Source organism: Terrapene carolina, unplaced genomic scaffold (genome assembly GCF_002925995.2).
Source record: "Terrapene carolina triunguis isolate 2854851 unplaced genomic scaffold, T_m_triunguis-2.0 Scaffold517, whole genome shotgun sequence".
Taxonomy (NCBI): domain Eukaryota; kingdom Metazoa; phylum Chordata; order Testudines; family Emydidae; genus Terrapene; species Terrapene triunguis.
The window spans coordinates 227,412-242,064 of record NW_020664868.1 but is presented as its reverse complement, the minus strand read 5'-3'; the positions used below and the strand labels follow the sequence as shown (position 1 = coordinate 242,064).

Below are 14,653 nucleotides of genomic sequence, written 5' to 3'. Positions count from 1 at the left end.
GGGGGGGGGGGGGGGAGGGGAAAAGAGCTGTGAGATGAGTAAGAGGCAGAATGTGCAATGAAAACCCTTGGACGTCTTGCCGCTGAACGCAGGCACCAGGCAGACAGCCCAGGAGGACGCAGTGCGGAGCCTGGAGCTGCAGGCTAGGGGATCCGAACTCACCAGACATGGTCTGGGGGCAGCGTGCAGGAAGAAGGCAGGCAACGCACAGCCGAAGACCACAGCCCGCCCGTGTGATTGCTGGGGATTCGGAGAGAGCAATTGGACAAGGGACCCCCCAGTGCTCTCCGAGGAGCAGGGTGCAGCTGGGCCTTTCCCCACCACATGCCCACGCCCCTGGAGTCACGTGCTGCGGCGGCTTCCGCACCGGAGCCGGTTCATTGGCAGTCTGCTCAGTCGGGGCTCGAAGGTTAGAGAGCGGCTGTTCCCACTGGGAGCTCTGGGGCGGGGCTGGGTCTCCCGATGTGTCCGCACAGCGCCCGGCCCAGTGAGGCCCTCATTCTTGGTCGGGGGGTGTCTGTGCAGCGCCCGGTCTGATGGGGTCCCCCCTGCTCTCGGGCAGGGGGTGTCCATGTGTGACAAAGTGGGGGATTTTCTTGGGTTTTTTTTGTATTTTCCAGTGGGTTGCATGCGGAGGGGGTGGGACTCAGTGTCCCTGGTGTTACTGGTTTAACGAGGGAGGGGAGAGGGAGTTTGTTGTTACAGAGGACAGGAGAAGGAACTTGGGACCCCAGCCGATGGCCTGGAGGATGGATACCCCAGCGACTGGTGACCCGAGCAGCCGGTTCTGGCCAGTGGGAGGACAATGGGCTGAGGAGAGAGGACCCCGGTGACCTGACCAGCCGGTTCCAGGAGGGCTGAGAGGAAAGGAGGCCCAGGCGACCCTGTTTACGACCCTGTTTCCCTGGAGAGAAGACAATGGACAGAGGCGGGGCTTGGGGCCTGGGATCTCAGATGCCCACTTGGGAAGCAGGGGGGCTCTGGGCTGGAGAGGGGGAGCAGGCAGAGCCCACCTGGATGCAGAGAGACTGGGATGTGTTGTGCTGAGGGAGGCCAGGCCTGAGGCCCCGGAGAGTTTCCTGTGCTGGGGTCAGACGCTCAATAAAACTCCTGTGTTACGCTGGCTGAGAGTCGCTCTGGGCTAGAGAACAGGGGGCATCAACCCCTTTGGGGGTGGAGGCCCCGGGGGTCCAGAGCGAGTGGATCCCTGAAGGGGCCCACGGCAGAGACAGACGTGCTAAGGCTCCGAGAGGTGCGGCTCCAGGAGGTGGAGAGGCCTGACCCTGAGAGAGAGGGGACCCCCGAGAAGGGCTGTCTCACTGAAAGGGGCTCCCCCCACGGACTGCATGGGGCCAAGAGTGGGCATGACCTGGGAGTCCGTGACACCATGTAGCACCTGGCCCGACAGGGCCCTGATCTCGGTTTGGGGGGGGGCGGCGTGCAGCACCCTAACTTGGGACCTTTCGGAGCTCATGTAGCGCAGACTGTGACTGACAATGGTTTGAACGGGCCGTGTCTCCCTGGGAGCTGGCTACCAAGACGGTGGGTTGGGTTCCCTGGCTGGCCTGCTGGCCGGGCAGTGCCCCCCGAGGGGCAGAGAACGAGATGCCAAGCAGCCAGTAGCACCTCCCGACGTCACACGAGCGTCCCGTCTGGGCAGACACGAGCCCAACGGGGCCGGCCGATGCCAGGAGGCTGGAGATCCCGGCACTCCCCCACCGCATGGTGAGAGGTGATCATGTGTCTCTTGAGGTGTGTCTGGAGCCCGGGCTCCAGGAGCCTGCGGGGTGGGAGCGTCTGAGCTGAGCCCCGCAGCCCCATTCGGGGCCCAGAACTAAACGGGGGAAATGGATGGTGCGGTGGAAGGAAGCCCCATGCCACTGGTGGGGGGCAGCAGGCCTAGTGCAGCCCCACGGCATCACCACAAACCCTGCATCGCCAGTGACTCCTGCACAGGAGGGGGCGCAGCACCAGCAGCCAAGCGTGGGTTCACGCCCGCTTAGCACGTGCTCTGCACAGGCACCAGTGACTGCACCAGGCTCCTCCACACTAATGGGGAACAATCTCCCCCTGGCCTCCAGCTGGGCTCAGCACGGGCAGGCCCTAGCTCCAGACGGCTCAGGGCGAACCCTGGTGCAGAACACGCCTGTTCCAGGAGACCCCGCGGCAGCCGGCTACAGGCCAGCCTACACTGCAGGAATTCGCAGCACAGCCAGAAGGGGTGCGCTGGTGCAAGGGGGCCCGGCACTCGGGGGGCGAGGGTGTGACGTTACTGACATGAACTGGGACCGTATAGATCATTGGTGCAACCAAGGTCCTGTAATGGCACCAAATCTCGTATAAAGGGGGCCCAATAAGGTGTCTAAGACAAGGTTCTGGCTTGCTGGTTACGATTATGCTGTCTGTATGTGTGTGTATCATTCTTGTAGTTGAAGTTATGAATATTGGCTCTATACTGTCTGTATTTCACACTTGTGCTATGCTTCTGGGAGACATCCCAGACAAGTTGGTGTCAGCTCTGCCTAGCCTGTTTGATGGCCCGTTAAGGCCCATCAGCTACAACTGACCCACTGAGAGAAGCAGATACACCTTGTGACTCAGCAAGGTATGCAGGGACCAGGGACGGCTTTAAGCCGATTCAGCCGATTCCCCGGAATGGGGCCCGCGCCTAAGAGGGCCCCGCAACGTCCAGGGCTGCCGGCGGAGCGGAAAAAAAAAAAAGCTGCGTCCTGCTCCTCCCCCCTCCCTCCAGCGCTTGCACCGCCAATACAGCTGATCAGCACAAGCCTGGGAGGGAGGGGTGAGGAGGAGGAATGCGGCGTGCTTGGGGGAAGAGGCGGGGCCAGGACAGGGATTTGGGGAGGGATCCAATGGGGCAGGGAGGGGGCGGAGTCGGGGGGGGGGCACGAGACAATTCGCATCCCAGCATGGGGCCCCGCACCTGCTAAAGCCGGCCCTGGCAGGGACCTGCCCGTGGACAGAACTCTGAGGTTTTTCTATGCCACGTGCTGGATCGGTGTCTTTGGGACAAAGAAAGAGAGGCCACATGGCAAGAGACTATAAAAGGCTGCTGCAGCTCCTCCATCTTGTCTTCAATCCTGCTTCTCTGGAGGGACTTTGCTACAAACAGAAGCTCTGAACAAAGGACTGAGGACCCAGCCCAGCTGGGGATGTTCCAGAGACTTGATCTGAACCTGCAGTTTATTTCATCCCTGCTACAAGCCTGAACCAAGAACTTTGCCATCACTGTATGTAATTGATTCCATTTAACCAATTCTAGCTCTCATCTGTATCTTTTTCCTTTTACGAATAAACCTTTCGATTCTAGATTCTAAAGGATTGGCAACAGCGTGATTTGTGGGAAAGATCTGACTTGTATATTGACCTGGGTCTGGGGCTTGGTCCTTTGGGATCAGGAGAACCTTTTTTCTTTTACTGGGGGATTGGTTTTCATAACCGTTCGTCCCCATAACAATGGCCCTGGTGGTGATACGGGGAAGCTGGAGTGTCTGAGGGAATTGCTTGTGTGACTTGTGGGTAGCCAGTGGGGTGAGACCGAAGTCCTCTCTGGCTGGCTGGTTTGGTTTGCCTGGGTGTGCCAAGGACCCTCAGCCTGGGGCTGGGACTGCCCTGCTCGGAGCAATCTGTCCTGAATTGGCGCTCTCAGGTGGGTCCCGCCAAGGGCAGCATCGATACAGGTGGCTCTGCTCCAGATGAGGGAAGCAGCTCACGCAAGGCCCTTGCAAGCCCCTAGCGCTGCCGGTGACCCCCAGTGCCTCCCCGGACATCCCTCTGGGCAGGCTGGCTCAGGGATAACCGCTCCACGAAGAGTTCTCTTCCCAGAGACACTGCTCCCTCCCAGCCACCACACGCTCTCTCCTGAGGGTACCAGCTCCGGCACTTCTCAGCACGCTCGCTCCTTCTGAGGCCGTGCAGGCAGCCTACAGCCTGTGCCACCTGGCTGGAAAGGGGAGGGGGAACCTACGCCGCACGCTCGCTCTGTTCGCTACCCCGGCCGAGGTTCGCCAGAGGAGGGGAACGCTGTTCAGCTACCGCGGAGGGGGCCTCATGTTCAGAGTTGCTGCAGCTGGATTGAGGGGTCCCCAGGGCCCCTGACAGCCGACCCCGGGGCGTTTCCCCGGCTGGATCGAGGGGTCCCCAGCACCGCTACCCCAAGCGAATGCTACCAGTGAGATGGCTGGTGAGTGGAGCCCTGCATGTCCTGTGGCCGTGCTGTGTGCGGGTGAGAGCAGCTAGCCCGACCCCATTATAAACACACCCTGCTCTTAGCCAGATCCAGGGGCACGTGGCTCTGGCTTCAGAGCTCAGGTAACGGCTGCCAGGGCTCGCCAGGCGGGCAGAGGGACAGGGACAGCCCAGAAAGGAAGGGTAACTCCTGTAACAGGCCAGTGCACAGCAGCCACATCTGGGGCAGCTGCTCCCATCTTCCTGAATGCTTAATAGTCTACAGCAAGGGGATTGGCACCCGGCCGCGGCTCCTGTCCCGGCCGCTGCACTACAGAGCGCCCAACGGGCTCCCGCTCACCCAGCACCGACAGGACTCTCTGGACTTTCAACGGGGAGGAGTTTTGCTGAGCCAGGGCAGAGTAAAAGCTGCAGTACCTGGCCATGAGAATGACGTGTCGCCAGCCCTCTCACGCCTCCCCTCCTGCTGAAACAGAGTTGCCCCTTCCCGGCTCCCTTGGCCTGAGTACTCTGTTCTGGCCAGGGCTCAGAGGGGAGGATGGAGGCGTTCATTGCTGGCAATGGAAGATCCCCTCTGTGCAATACGGGCCGTAGTGAAAAGGGGCACTCCCCCCGACATTGGCTTGCCGGCGGTTGGACGGGCTATCAGACTCGTGCAGCGGGGTGGAGAGGCCAGCACCTTCCCCCGTTCCTTAGCCTACCTTTCTGGGGATGGCTTGTAGCGGGCGTAAGCCGTTCCTCCCGAGCCTGGAGTCGAGAAGCTGCCCGACGGCTGCCGATATGGCTGGACTCTCTCCGCCCCCGCTGGGGAGGAGGCGGCGGCGGTGTGCGGCGTCTCAGGGAAGCTAACCGGCCTGGGTCAAAGAGACGCACACAGAGAAAGAAAGTGCTTGGTCTGCCCTAAAGATTCCAACATCCCCCAGAAACCCAGCCCAGCGCGGTGAGAGAGCAGAACAATCAGCCCAGAAAGGGCAGAGACTCGGGCAAGGCAAATACTGACCAACGCGACGGGCCGCGGAGCCGGAGAACATGGACAGTGCAGAGCCCGGTCACTGGGGTGCGTGTGTGTACGTGTGTGCGCACGTTCATTCTTCGGTGAATGGCAGGTGACACTTCCTCACACAGGAGAGTCCCTGGCGAGTGGCACCGGATGCTACCGCTGGGCTGTCCCGGCTCAGCCCCTCACTGCGCTGCTAGCCACCCTAACCACATCCACGGTTCCTGCTTCCCGTTCTCAGCTGGAGAGAACGAGACACTAATGCAAAGGGGTCCTCAGAGGACCCAACGTGCATCAAAGCCGGCTGGCGCGATGCCGCTGGGGAGCCGCTGGTCCATTTCAGTTCTCAGGAGTCCGCACTGAACAGACCCGCCCCCACCACCACCACCATCACCGGAAGGGAGCTGGAATGCAAAAGGCAAATGGCTGATCGCCGCGAGCAGCCTGAAACCCCGCTGGCTCGGCTCAGGGCGTGGCTAACGCAGGCTGGGGACTGCGCACCGGAGGTGTTCCTCGGGAGCGAGATCAAAGGCTGCTGGTTCAATCTGCCCCCAACAGCTGGAATCCCAGCGTTCAGGACGGGCCGAAAGGAGCCCGCCGCACCTGCGGTAACCACCTTGGAAGAGGCAGATTTCCACCATCTCTTGCAAGTGCCCACGGTAAATTGGGAGTGTCGCCTGCTAGGCCCTGTTTTCCCAGCCTGCTGCACCCACCGCAGGACCCCGGCCCAGGCAGGAGGGTGAACCTGGCGGTCACCCAGCTGGGGGGCACCGCAGGGCTCAGATGTACACACGAGCCATTTCTGAAAGCCTCATGTACTGACCAGTGTCAGCCTTGTGCACCATGGCTCTCACTCGCTCGGCGCCGCACCGGTCAGTCCCCAGCCACAGGTCACCCCAGCCGCTACACCCCACGGACTGCCCCTCGGCCTCCGCCCCCCGCAGCTCAGCCTTACCTCTTGCCGTGCAGGGGCTGCGGCTCACGGTACGGGACGACGGAGGTCTGTTTGGGGGGCCTCGTGAGGGGCAGGGGCTCTGCCCACTTGGCTGCCTGCGAGGAGTGGTGGGAGGCAGGCCCGCTCCACTGCCATGCTGAGTTGCTGCGGTACGGCGGGCGATGCCCCGCGGGCACGCTCTCCAGCTCTGCCTTGTGCTCCATGCTGCTCATTTCGAAGGACTCGGCCCATCCCCTGAAAAGCAAACAGCACTCCTTGCTGCCGGCACGCGAGAGTCTCTGCATGAGCGACGGGGCGGGCAGCTAATGCCACCTCTTCCCCTGCTGAGGGGCGAAGGACACTGCGTGCCCCCCCCCGCCCCGCCCATGCAGCAGTGGGGGGCAGAGGCGCTGCTCCTTGGAGGTTGTGCTGCCTTCCCCACACGGGCTCAGCCCGTTTAATCGCACACCATTGTGTCAGCGGCAGCATCTCCCTGCTGCTTGCTAGGACGACACACAGGCAGCTGGAACGGAGGAGGTGACCTACTTAGCCACACGTGGGGAAAACCAGGACGTAGGAGCCTAAAGACGGGCGGACAAACCCCTGCCCGCTAGGGTGCTTCTCAGGCCAGGCTCCCTCGTGGCCCTTGGAGGGGAGTGCGCTGCGCCCCTCCCACCCACAGCCCCCTCGCCGCGCCGGAAAGGCACCAGATGTACCCAGGCTGGAATCCCACTGAGTGATTTACAGCCATCTCGGTGCTCGTGGCCCCGGCCGTGGGAGAGCCCCCGCTTGGCTCGGTGCTTCATCGTCTTGCTGCCCCAGCCCCCGGCTCTGCTTCGAAAACCCTCCTGCACATCCCATTTGGTGCAAAACCGTGTCCGGAGCAAGTCCTGCCCCTGCACTAGCTAGGCCGCAGCCGCAGGCTGCCAGAGGCCCGTGCAGGGCCCTCAGCAGCTGGCAACGGCTGGGCCTGGTGGAAAGGGGCCTGCACCGGCCCCTCATTGCTTCATTTCATTATGGGCAGCGAGGCAGCAGCACCGCCCGGCCTCGCCAGCGCAAACCTCCTCGCTTCGGGGCAAGAGAGTGCTCCAGATTTCTTAGTGTTACTGGGAGCTTTTTGTTCAAAAGAGCCGAGGGGGAAACCCTGAAGGACAACGGCTTGGGGCTTGGCTGCCTACCGACAGGCAACGAGAGCCATGCCTAGGCTCCTGGACGCCTGGCTTGATTTTCAGCGGTGAGGTAACAGCCCTTCCCACTGAAACCCGGCCACTGACGGGGCCGGTCGATGGATTTCGCACCCGCCATGGGAAGGTTGGGCCTAAGGGAAATGGCAACAGCTTTGGAGGAATCCAACTGTAACGGCCAACGGTCCTAACTCCGCTGCTGCCGTTAAGAGCCGAGGTTACAAACGTTCCCTGCCAAAGGGAGCGACAGACGAGGTCACCAATGGCCAGGGAGCGAGCGCGGATGGCAAATTCCACTGCACTTTAGTTGGGCCCCTCGGCTTGCTGAGCAAAATCCCTCTCAGCACAAGCAGAAACGAGCGCTGCGCCGGCGTTGCGAGGAGGCCCAGGTGCTGACACCCCTGGGAGCATGGCAGGGCCACGCCCGCTCTCCATGTATGCTACGCTGGAGCTCTCTCCTGGGAAGCGCTAAACAGCAGTGCGGACGTGTGGAGCTTTGAGAGCCCGTCCTTAGCGTAAACAGGCCCTAAGAGACTCGGGGTTCAAATCCCAGTGACTCCGCCCAGCCCAGGCACAGGAAGGGCAGGAGCGCGCTCCATGCTGTACATCTCCTCGCCCCTTAGCTGCAATCCAACAAGCCCCGATGCTCCGAAACAGTTCCTCGGCCCTGCGGCTAACTGGGACCTGCGGCACAGTAAGGTCATTGCACCGCCCTGGGCTGCGTGTCAGCGCACGAGCCAGCCCCTCGCTCCCCGCTCCTAGCGCAGGAACCAACTTCCCACAACTCCCCTTTAGCTGAGGCCATTACGGTACCTGCACCCTGCTCTAAGACATCAGCCATCTGGCTTCCGAGCAGAAAGCATGGCTCCCAATCCCTGCCACACGCTACCGCTCCAGGAGCCACCCTTGGTGTGCAGAGCTCGGTCCACGGCCGGGTTTGGGGTTTGATTTGGGAGGAGAAGCTGCCTACAAGTTTATCACTGTCTGAACTTGCCCTGCAAACCTGCAGAGCAGGCGTGACTTAGAAGTCAAAGCACAGAGAAAGCTGCAGGGGCCACATGCAAATCTGTTCATAAATGGGCCCAACTTAACCCTATCAAAGCCAGACAACTCTGAGCAACGCTCCCCCCCCAGCCCCAGCTCTCATGCGTCAGGGGTTAGCCAGGCTCATGGCCCAGCCCTCTGTCAGCCATTGCCCCAGGGGGCGGAGCCAGATCACTGTGGGTCCCCCGCTGTTTGCACTCCCCTCAATATACTTTCCCTTTTAATGAACACTTAACAGCAGTTCAGCTCCCGCCAAGCCGCCCTGGCACCACAGTGCCTTGCTAAGCGAGCCCCCGGCACTGCACTTCGGTAGCGCGTTTCTAACACCTCGATCAGCCCTTGGGGCAGAGCGCTGGCGCCGGCACGCGGGGGCAGTACCTGCGAGGGACGCCGTCCTCGTGGGGCGGGATGATGACCACTTTCACCGTGACCGAGGTCCGCAACAAGTCGATCATCTGGTCGTGGGACAGCGTCACCACGGCGACTTTACAGATCTCCACCAGCCGGCTGCCCTGCCGGAGCCCCGCCTGCCACGCAAAGCCGTAGTCCTCCACCTCGGCCACCGTCCCGTCGTACTTCACATGGAAGCCGAGCTGGCCCAGCCCGTTTCGCCGCAGGGTCATGTCGACCGTCTCACAGCCCGAGGTCATGACCTGCGGAGGGAGCAGTCACCAAACTGACCCCCGCCGGAGCCGTCTGTCTGGCAGGCAGCTTGGGGTGAAGCTAGCCTGCGGCCTCGGCATCTCATTTGGTGCCGGCTTTCCCGGGACACACACACACTGGTGCCAAGAGCTCAGGAGCTCGTCTAGGGACCCACCAGCCTGTCTGCTCGGATGCAGCTGAGCGCCGTGGGGCGGCCCGACCTCGTGCTCAGTGTGGAGGTCCAGGTTTCACGGACAGGCTCTGCACCCTCAGCCACAATACGGGTGCATTTGTACTGGTGTTTTTCACTGAACGCTGCCCTGTACCTTCCTCCCAGTCGCCAGGCTCGACAGAGACCTGACAGCGAGCGCCCCTGGGAACCAGGCAGCCACTTTGCTGCTGTTCGCGCCGTGGGGATCAGCTGGTTGTGGGCAGCCCCTCTAACATGGCGTGTGCGAACCCGCGTCCTGCAGCGCTCGCGGCCGGCATTCAGTGCCCTGCCAGCTCTGCGCACAGGGCGCTCCCCTCAGCTGGGCTCCTGTGCGTTTCACCCCTGCCTGCCAGCAGGGGGCCTGCTGGGCTCCCCCTTGCACCCCAAGATCTTGGAGAGGAAAATTGGGCCCATGGAGATGAAGTCCCAGGCAGATGGCCTGACCCTGGGCTGACTGTGACTGGATCAGCTGCTGCTCACTGCCCAGGAACCGGGGTCTGCATACAGTGGGCGAATGAATACGAACGGCAGCACCACGACGAGACAGGCGCCCGAGACAGTCACTTGGAATCCCGCAGCCACATGGTCCCATGTGTGACCCCACCACACCCACTTGCAGCTGGAAACATTCAGCCCACACTACTGAGGAGGCAGTTTGACTAGCAGGCAGTCAGGACGCCTGGGTTCCATCCCCAGCTCTGGGAGGGGAGTGGGGTCTAGTGGTTAGAGTGGGGGGGGCAGGACTCCTGGATTCTCTCCCCGGCTCTGGGAGGGGAGTGGGGTCTGGTGGTTAGAGCAGGGGGGGCTGGGAACCAGGACTCCTGGGTTCTCTCCCCGGCTCTGGGAGGGGAGTGGGGTCGGGTGGGTTAGAATAGGGGGGTTGGGAGCCAGGACTCCTGGGTTCTCTCCCCGGCTCTGGGAGGGGAGTGGGGTCTGGTGGGTTAGAGCAGGGGGGCTGGGTGCCAGGACTCCTGGGCTCTCTCCCCGGCTCTGGGAGGGGAGTGGGGTCTGGTGGTTAGAGCGAGGGGCTGGGAGCCAGGACTCCTGGGTTCTCTCCCCGGCTCTGGGAGGGGAGTGGGGTCTAGTGGTTAGAGCGGGGGCTGGGAGCCAGGACTCCTGGGTTCTATCCCCAGCTGTGCCACTGATCTGGTGTGTGTCCCCTTGGACAGTCTCTACCTCCCCTCTCACCCCCTTCGTCGGTCTCATCTATTAGGAGTGGAGGCTCTCTGCGCAGCTCCCAGCACAACCGGGCCCCCAGGCGTGACACTAAGACACCAGCCAGCTTAGCTCCTACCTTGAGTCGCTGCACGATCTCCTTGATGTCCTCGGGGCTGCTGTCCGCGGCCTGGATGGAGACGTGGTCCCCTCTGCCGTAGAAGATCCGGAGGGTGCCGGGGTCGGGAGTCCAGCCGATCACATCCCCACAGAAGCAGTTGAACACCACCTCCTTGGTGCTGAGGTCCAGCAGGACGATGAACTCGTTGGAGATGGCCAAGATGCACTCGATCTCCACCCCCTGGGCAAAGTCCTGGGCCGAGACGCGCCAGGCGATGGCCCCGCTGCTGTACTGCTCTGCCCCCACCCGCGCCTTCATCTTCTCCTTCTTCTTAGAAGTCAGGGAGATCAAGTTGAATTTCCCCGTGGAGTCGATGGGCGTGTTAGTGACGCAGTTCTCCGCTAGGTCCTTCAGGTACTCCTGCCTGGTGCGTGTCGCCATGGTGTGGAACTTGTCGGACTTGTGCGCGGCGTTCTCGGCATTGATCACCTTGGCCAGTAAGAAATCTCTAAAGATGTCAGACTTGCGGAAGGTGACGCCACTGGGGATGGGGGGGCCGAAGGGTGGAGCATCTTTGGATCTGGTCACAGCCACGCTTAGGGAACGAAGGGGAGGAGAAAAACCGCTTAGAAGAGCTGTCTCCTGCTAGCGCAGCCGCTTCAGGACACATCATGTGTCTTTCCGGATCGAGCTAGGTGTGAAAACCAGCTAGGGATTTCTGTGTGCCCGAAGGAAGACGCCTTTTGGGGGGCGGGTGCTCGGCACCGGCTGAAACACAGGCCCCTGAAAAAAGAACAGGAGTACTTGTGGCACCTTAGAGACTAACAAATTTATTAGAGCATAAGCTTTCGTGGGCTACAACCCACTTCTTCGGATGCATATAGAGTCTCTAAGGTGCCACAAGTACTCCTGTTCTTTTTGCGGATACAGACTAACACGGCTGCTGCTCTGAAACAGGCCACTGAAAGGCACCAGTCCCCGTGGTCCCAATCTACTTGGAGCGATTCCCGGCGCCTGGCAGCTGCTCTCTGGATGCTAGGAGTTGTCACAGCTGCAACTTCTTTCCCAGAGCAGAACGGGAGGAGAAACATTAACTCAAGCCACTGACACCTCCCCCACCCAGTGACTGCCTGTAGAATTCATCCCACAGCCAACCGGCTCAACCTAACCTGAGACCTGGGGTCAGCGCCTCGCCAGCGCAAACAGGCATCCTTCCACCCCGGCACCTGCGGCCAGTTGAGCGGAGGAGCCCACAGCACCGTCCGGGGCGCGGACGGTGACACAGAACCCAAGCTGGCAGGTGGGTTAGCAGCAGGCGAGGCTTACCTATAGCAAACGTTATCAGTGCAAGGGCTGTGGACTCGGACAATAATAAAGACATGCTGGAAGTGGGAGCGGATATTCTGGGGGGTGAAAGGCAACGCTCCAGGCTCCTGGAAGATGATTGTGACTATGTCGTTTCCTATGTGCCGCTTCCTTAGTAGCTACCGAGGTAAGAACAAACACGTGTTAGTGCCCGGGTGCCGAGTACAGACAGCGGTAACAAGCAGGCGACAAAGGCTCCGGGGGACCTCGCCATCCGGTCAGACGGCGAGAGGAGAAGCGGGCAGGAAAAGCAGGCCTGACCCAGCACAGAGACGTAGCCACAAGATTTGAAACGTTCAAGCGAATTCCATTTGGAGAGCCTGGGCCGCTGGCAGCTGCATGGAGAGCGGGATCGCCCGTCACCTCCCACATTGCTGCTTTCTCCCCGCCAGAGCACGGGGCAGGACTCTGCCGTGCCAGCGCCACAATCACCGCTGGCTTTGTGGGGAGCCCGGCAGACTGCTCTCGAGCCGAGCTCTCTGTGCCCACGGCACGGCTCCCTTGCAGACGGGGAAGGGCATCGAGACTCACAGGCCAGTTCCTGACAGCCAGGGCAGTCGGGCGTCTAGCTCCGATTACAAACCCAGATCGTCAGGATCCCAGCTGCTATTCACCCCCAGCCCAGCACAGAGGAGGGATGGGCCAGTGGGCAGGAGACCCAGGTTCTCTTCCCAGCTCTGCCACAGACTCCCCACGTGACCTTGGCCAAGTCATTCAGTCAGGCTGTGCGTCAGCTCCCGGCAGCGCGTCCAGGAGGGAAGACAGCACTGCCCCCCTCCCGGGGCATGTGAGGATGAATCCACTGAAGAGCGTGCAACAGAGCATGGATGCTTCTCCTTCCTTACGCATCTGCAGGATCCTGACCCAGACCACCCTTTTCAAACTTCCCGGGTGGTGGAGGATGTTAACACATTTGCCCGGGAAGTGAGGGGAATGCGGACACTGGTTATCAGAACAGCCCGGTGCGCAGCACAACTCGACTCAGCATGCCGGAGGCCCGCAGGCTCTGCCAGCCGAAGGGCCGTTTACCTGCTGCCGGTTGTTGAGTGTGTAGGGGAGCATAGTGGAGACGTGGAACATGATCTCGTAGTCCTGATACGTGGTGTACAGAGAGTGGGTGCCGGTGGAGTCAGCTGCGAAGCAGAGCAAGAGAAGAGACTCCGTGAGGGGAGAGCCAGCCAACACGCTCTGCGTGCTGAACCCATGCGCAGAGCTCCGCTGTGCCGGCGAGCTCCGCCCACGCCCTGCAGCCACGGGTGCCGCTGCCCCCACCGCACGCACCAGGACTTACTCTTCGTGTCCAGCTGGGCAGCGTACTTGCTGAAGGCTTTCAGACAGACCTTCTCCCCGACGAGGGAGAGGAACTCTTCGAAGGCTGGCCCTGCCTCCTCGTTATTGTACATCTCCTCCTCGGAGCTCTGCCCTGCTTTGCAGTACAGGATCCCCACCTTGTGCTTCCTGCAGAGCTGCGGGGTGGGAAGGGGTGTGAGACGCTGCCTGCTCATTCACCAATCTCCCACGCCTGGCCGAGCTCAGCCCAGCCCAGAGGATGGAGTGCTCAAGAGGGCCTAGGTGACTTAGGAGCACGAGTCCCATCAAAAAGGGGACGGAGCTCCGAGACCAGCTCTCTACCTTGGCAGACTGGCTGCATGCTGTGCCCCTCTTCTACCCGAGCTCAATGCCGATCCCCGAGCCAGCCTCACCCCCGTTCCAGAGGGCCCAAAGCACAGCTCAGCACTGCCCGTCTGCCGCACACGACTCACCCCCTGCTCGTCGAGTTTCAGGAGCTGCTCCGTGACTTTCGGCGTGTTCATGGCAAGCCGCAGACAGTGGATGTTCAGCTCGGAGACCACGTACTCCAGCACGTCCTTCAGGGGGAGGCCACGCACCGTCCCCTGCTTGGTGGTGGTGGGAGTCGCGTCCTCCAGGATGGCGCCTCGCAGGGTCACGAGCTGCACCAAACACATGGAAGTGGGGAGAGGAGAAGATGCGTTAGAATCCTGTTCTCTGGGAACCGGCGTGTCTCCGTGCAGACCTCCTGGCACAGGACGCCAGCCACCAGCTCGCCACAGAAATCCTGCGTAGAGAACTAAGAATCGCTATTGCAGAGGCCAGACCAGGAGAGCACCAGGAACGGGAGCCCCCAGACGCGCCGGGCGCTGCACAGGGCCGTGGCAGGAGCAGGTGGCACGGCCGGTCGCGGGGATATCTGAACGCGGACATGGTTCGGGCTGCGGCTGCGTGAGCAGGCTGCTTGTCGAGCCGATGGCAAGCCACGGCGCCCTCTGCTGGGGGCCAATCAGATTTCAAGGGCTGCTCTAAAAGTCCCAGGGTTAGAGGACTCGAGTCAGCTGACCTGTGTTAGGGAACCTGCGTCTACACTTGAACCCTGGGTTTTCCAACCGGTGCTTGAACCAGGGTTCTGGCATGCACACTGCAGTAACCACGTCCCAGAGTCCGGGCCCCCACTCTAGCCCTATGACCGCAGTGCTCGGGGGGAAACCTCCCTGCCCGGTATCAGGAGGCAGCTCCCTGACCCACCTGCAGCAAAGCACTTACGCAGCTTCTAGTAGTGCTCTGCTGAGTCCAGGCCTGGTCCTCTAGCGGTTCAAGCCCTGCTGCCTGCCCCACACCTGCAGGGAGGGACCCGGAGCCACACTCCACGTACCAGAACCCTGCTTGTGCCCCACGGGACGAGGCTGGGGGGCCCTCGGACACAGGACCCACAGACCTGGTTTTAAGAGGCTGTTTCAAAAGTCCCCCTAGATCTGGAATACAGACCCGCACGCACTCT

General features: G+C 61.6%; 1 protein-coding gene across 1 annotated transcript in view; it reads right to left on the bottom strand.

Moving 5' to 3' along the window:
• SIPA1L3 (signal induced proliferation associated 1 like 3) overlaps positions 1 to 14,653 on the bottom strand; it is a 74,253-nt gene that overhangs the window by 16,447 nt on the left and 43,153 nt on the right. Inside the window, exons 4-11 of the mRNA XM_029913192.1 lie at positions 13,623 to 13,811; positions 13,151 to 13,325; positions 12,889 to 12,992; positions 11,821 to 11,978; positions 10,513 to 11,089; positions 8,744 to 9,018; positions 6,159 to 6,392; positions 4,908 to 5,060 (exon numbers count right to left, since the gene is read on the bottom strand). Coding sequence (XP_029769052.1) covers positions 4,908 to 5,060; positions 6,159 to 6,392; positions 8,744 to 9,018; positions 10,513 to 11,089; positions 11,821 to 11,978; positions 12,889 to 12,992; positions 13,151 to 13,325; positions 13,623 to 13,811 — 1,865 coding nt within the window. The remainder of the gene's footprint in view (positions 1 to 4,907; positions 5,061 to 6,158; positions 6,393 to 8,743; positions 9,019 to 10,512; positions 11,090 to 11,820; positions 11,979 to 12,888; positions 12,993 to 13,150; positions 13,326 to 13,622; positions 13,812 to 14,653) is intronic.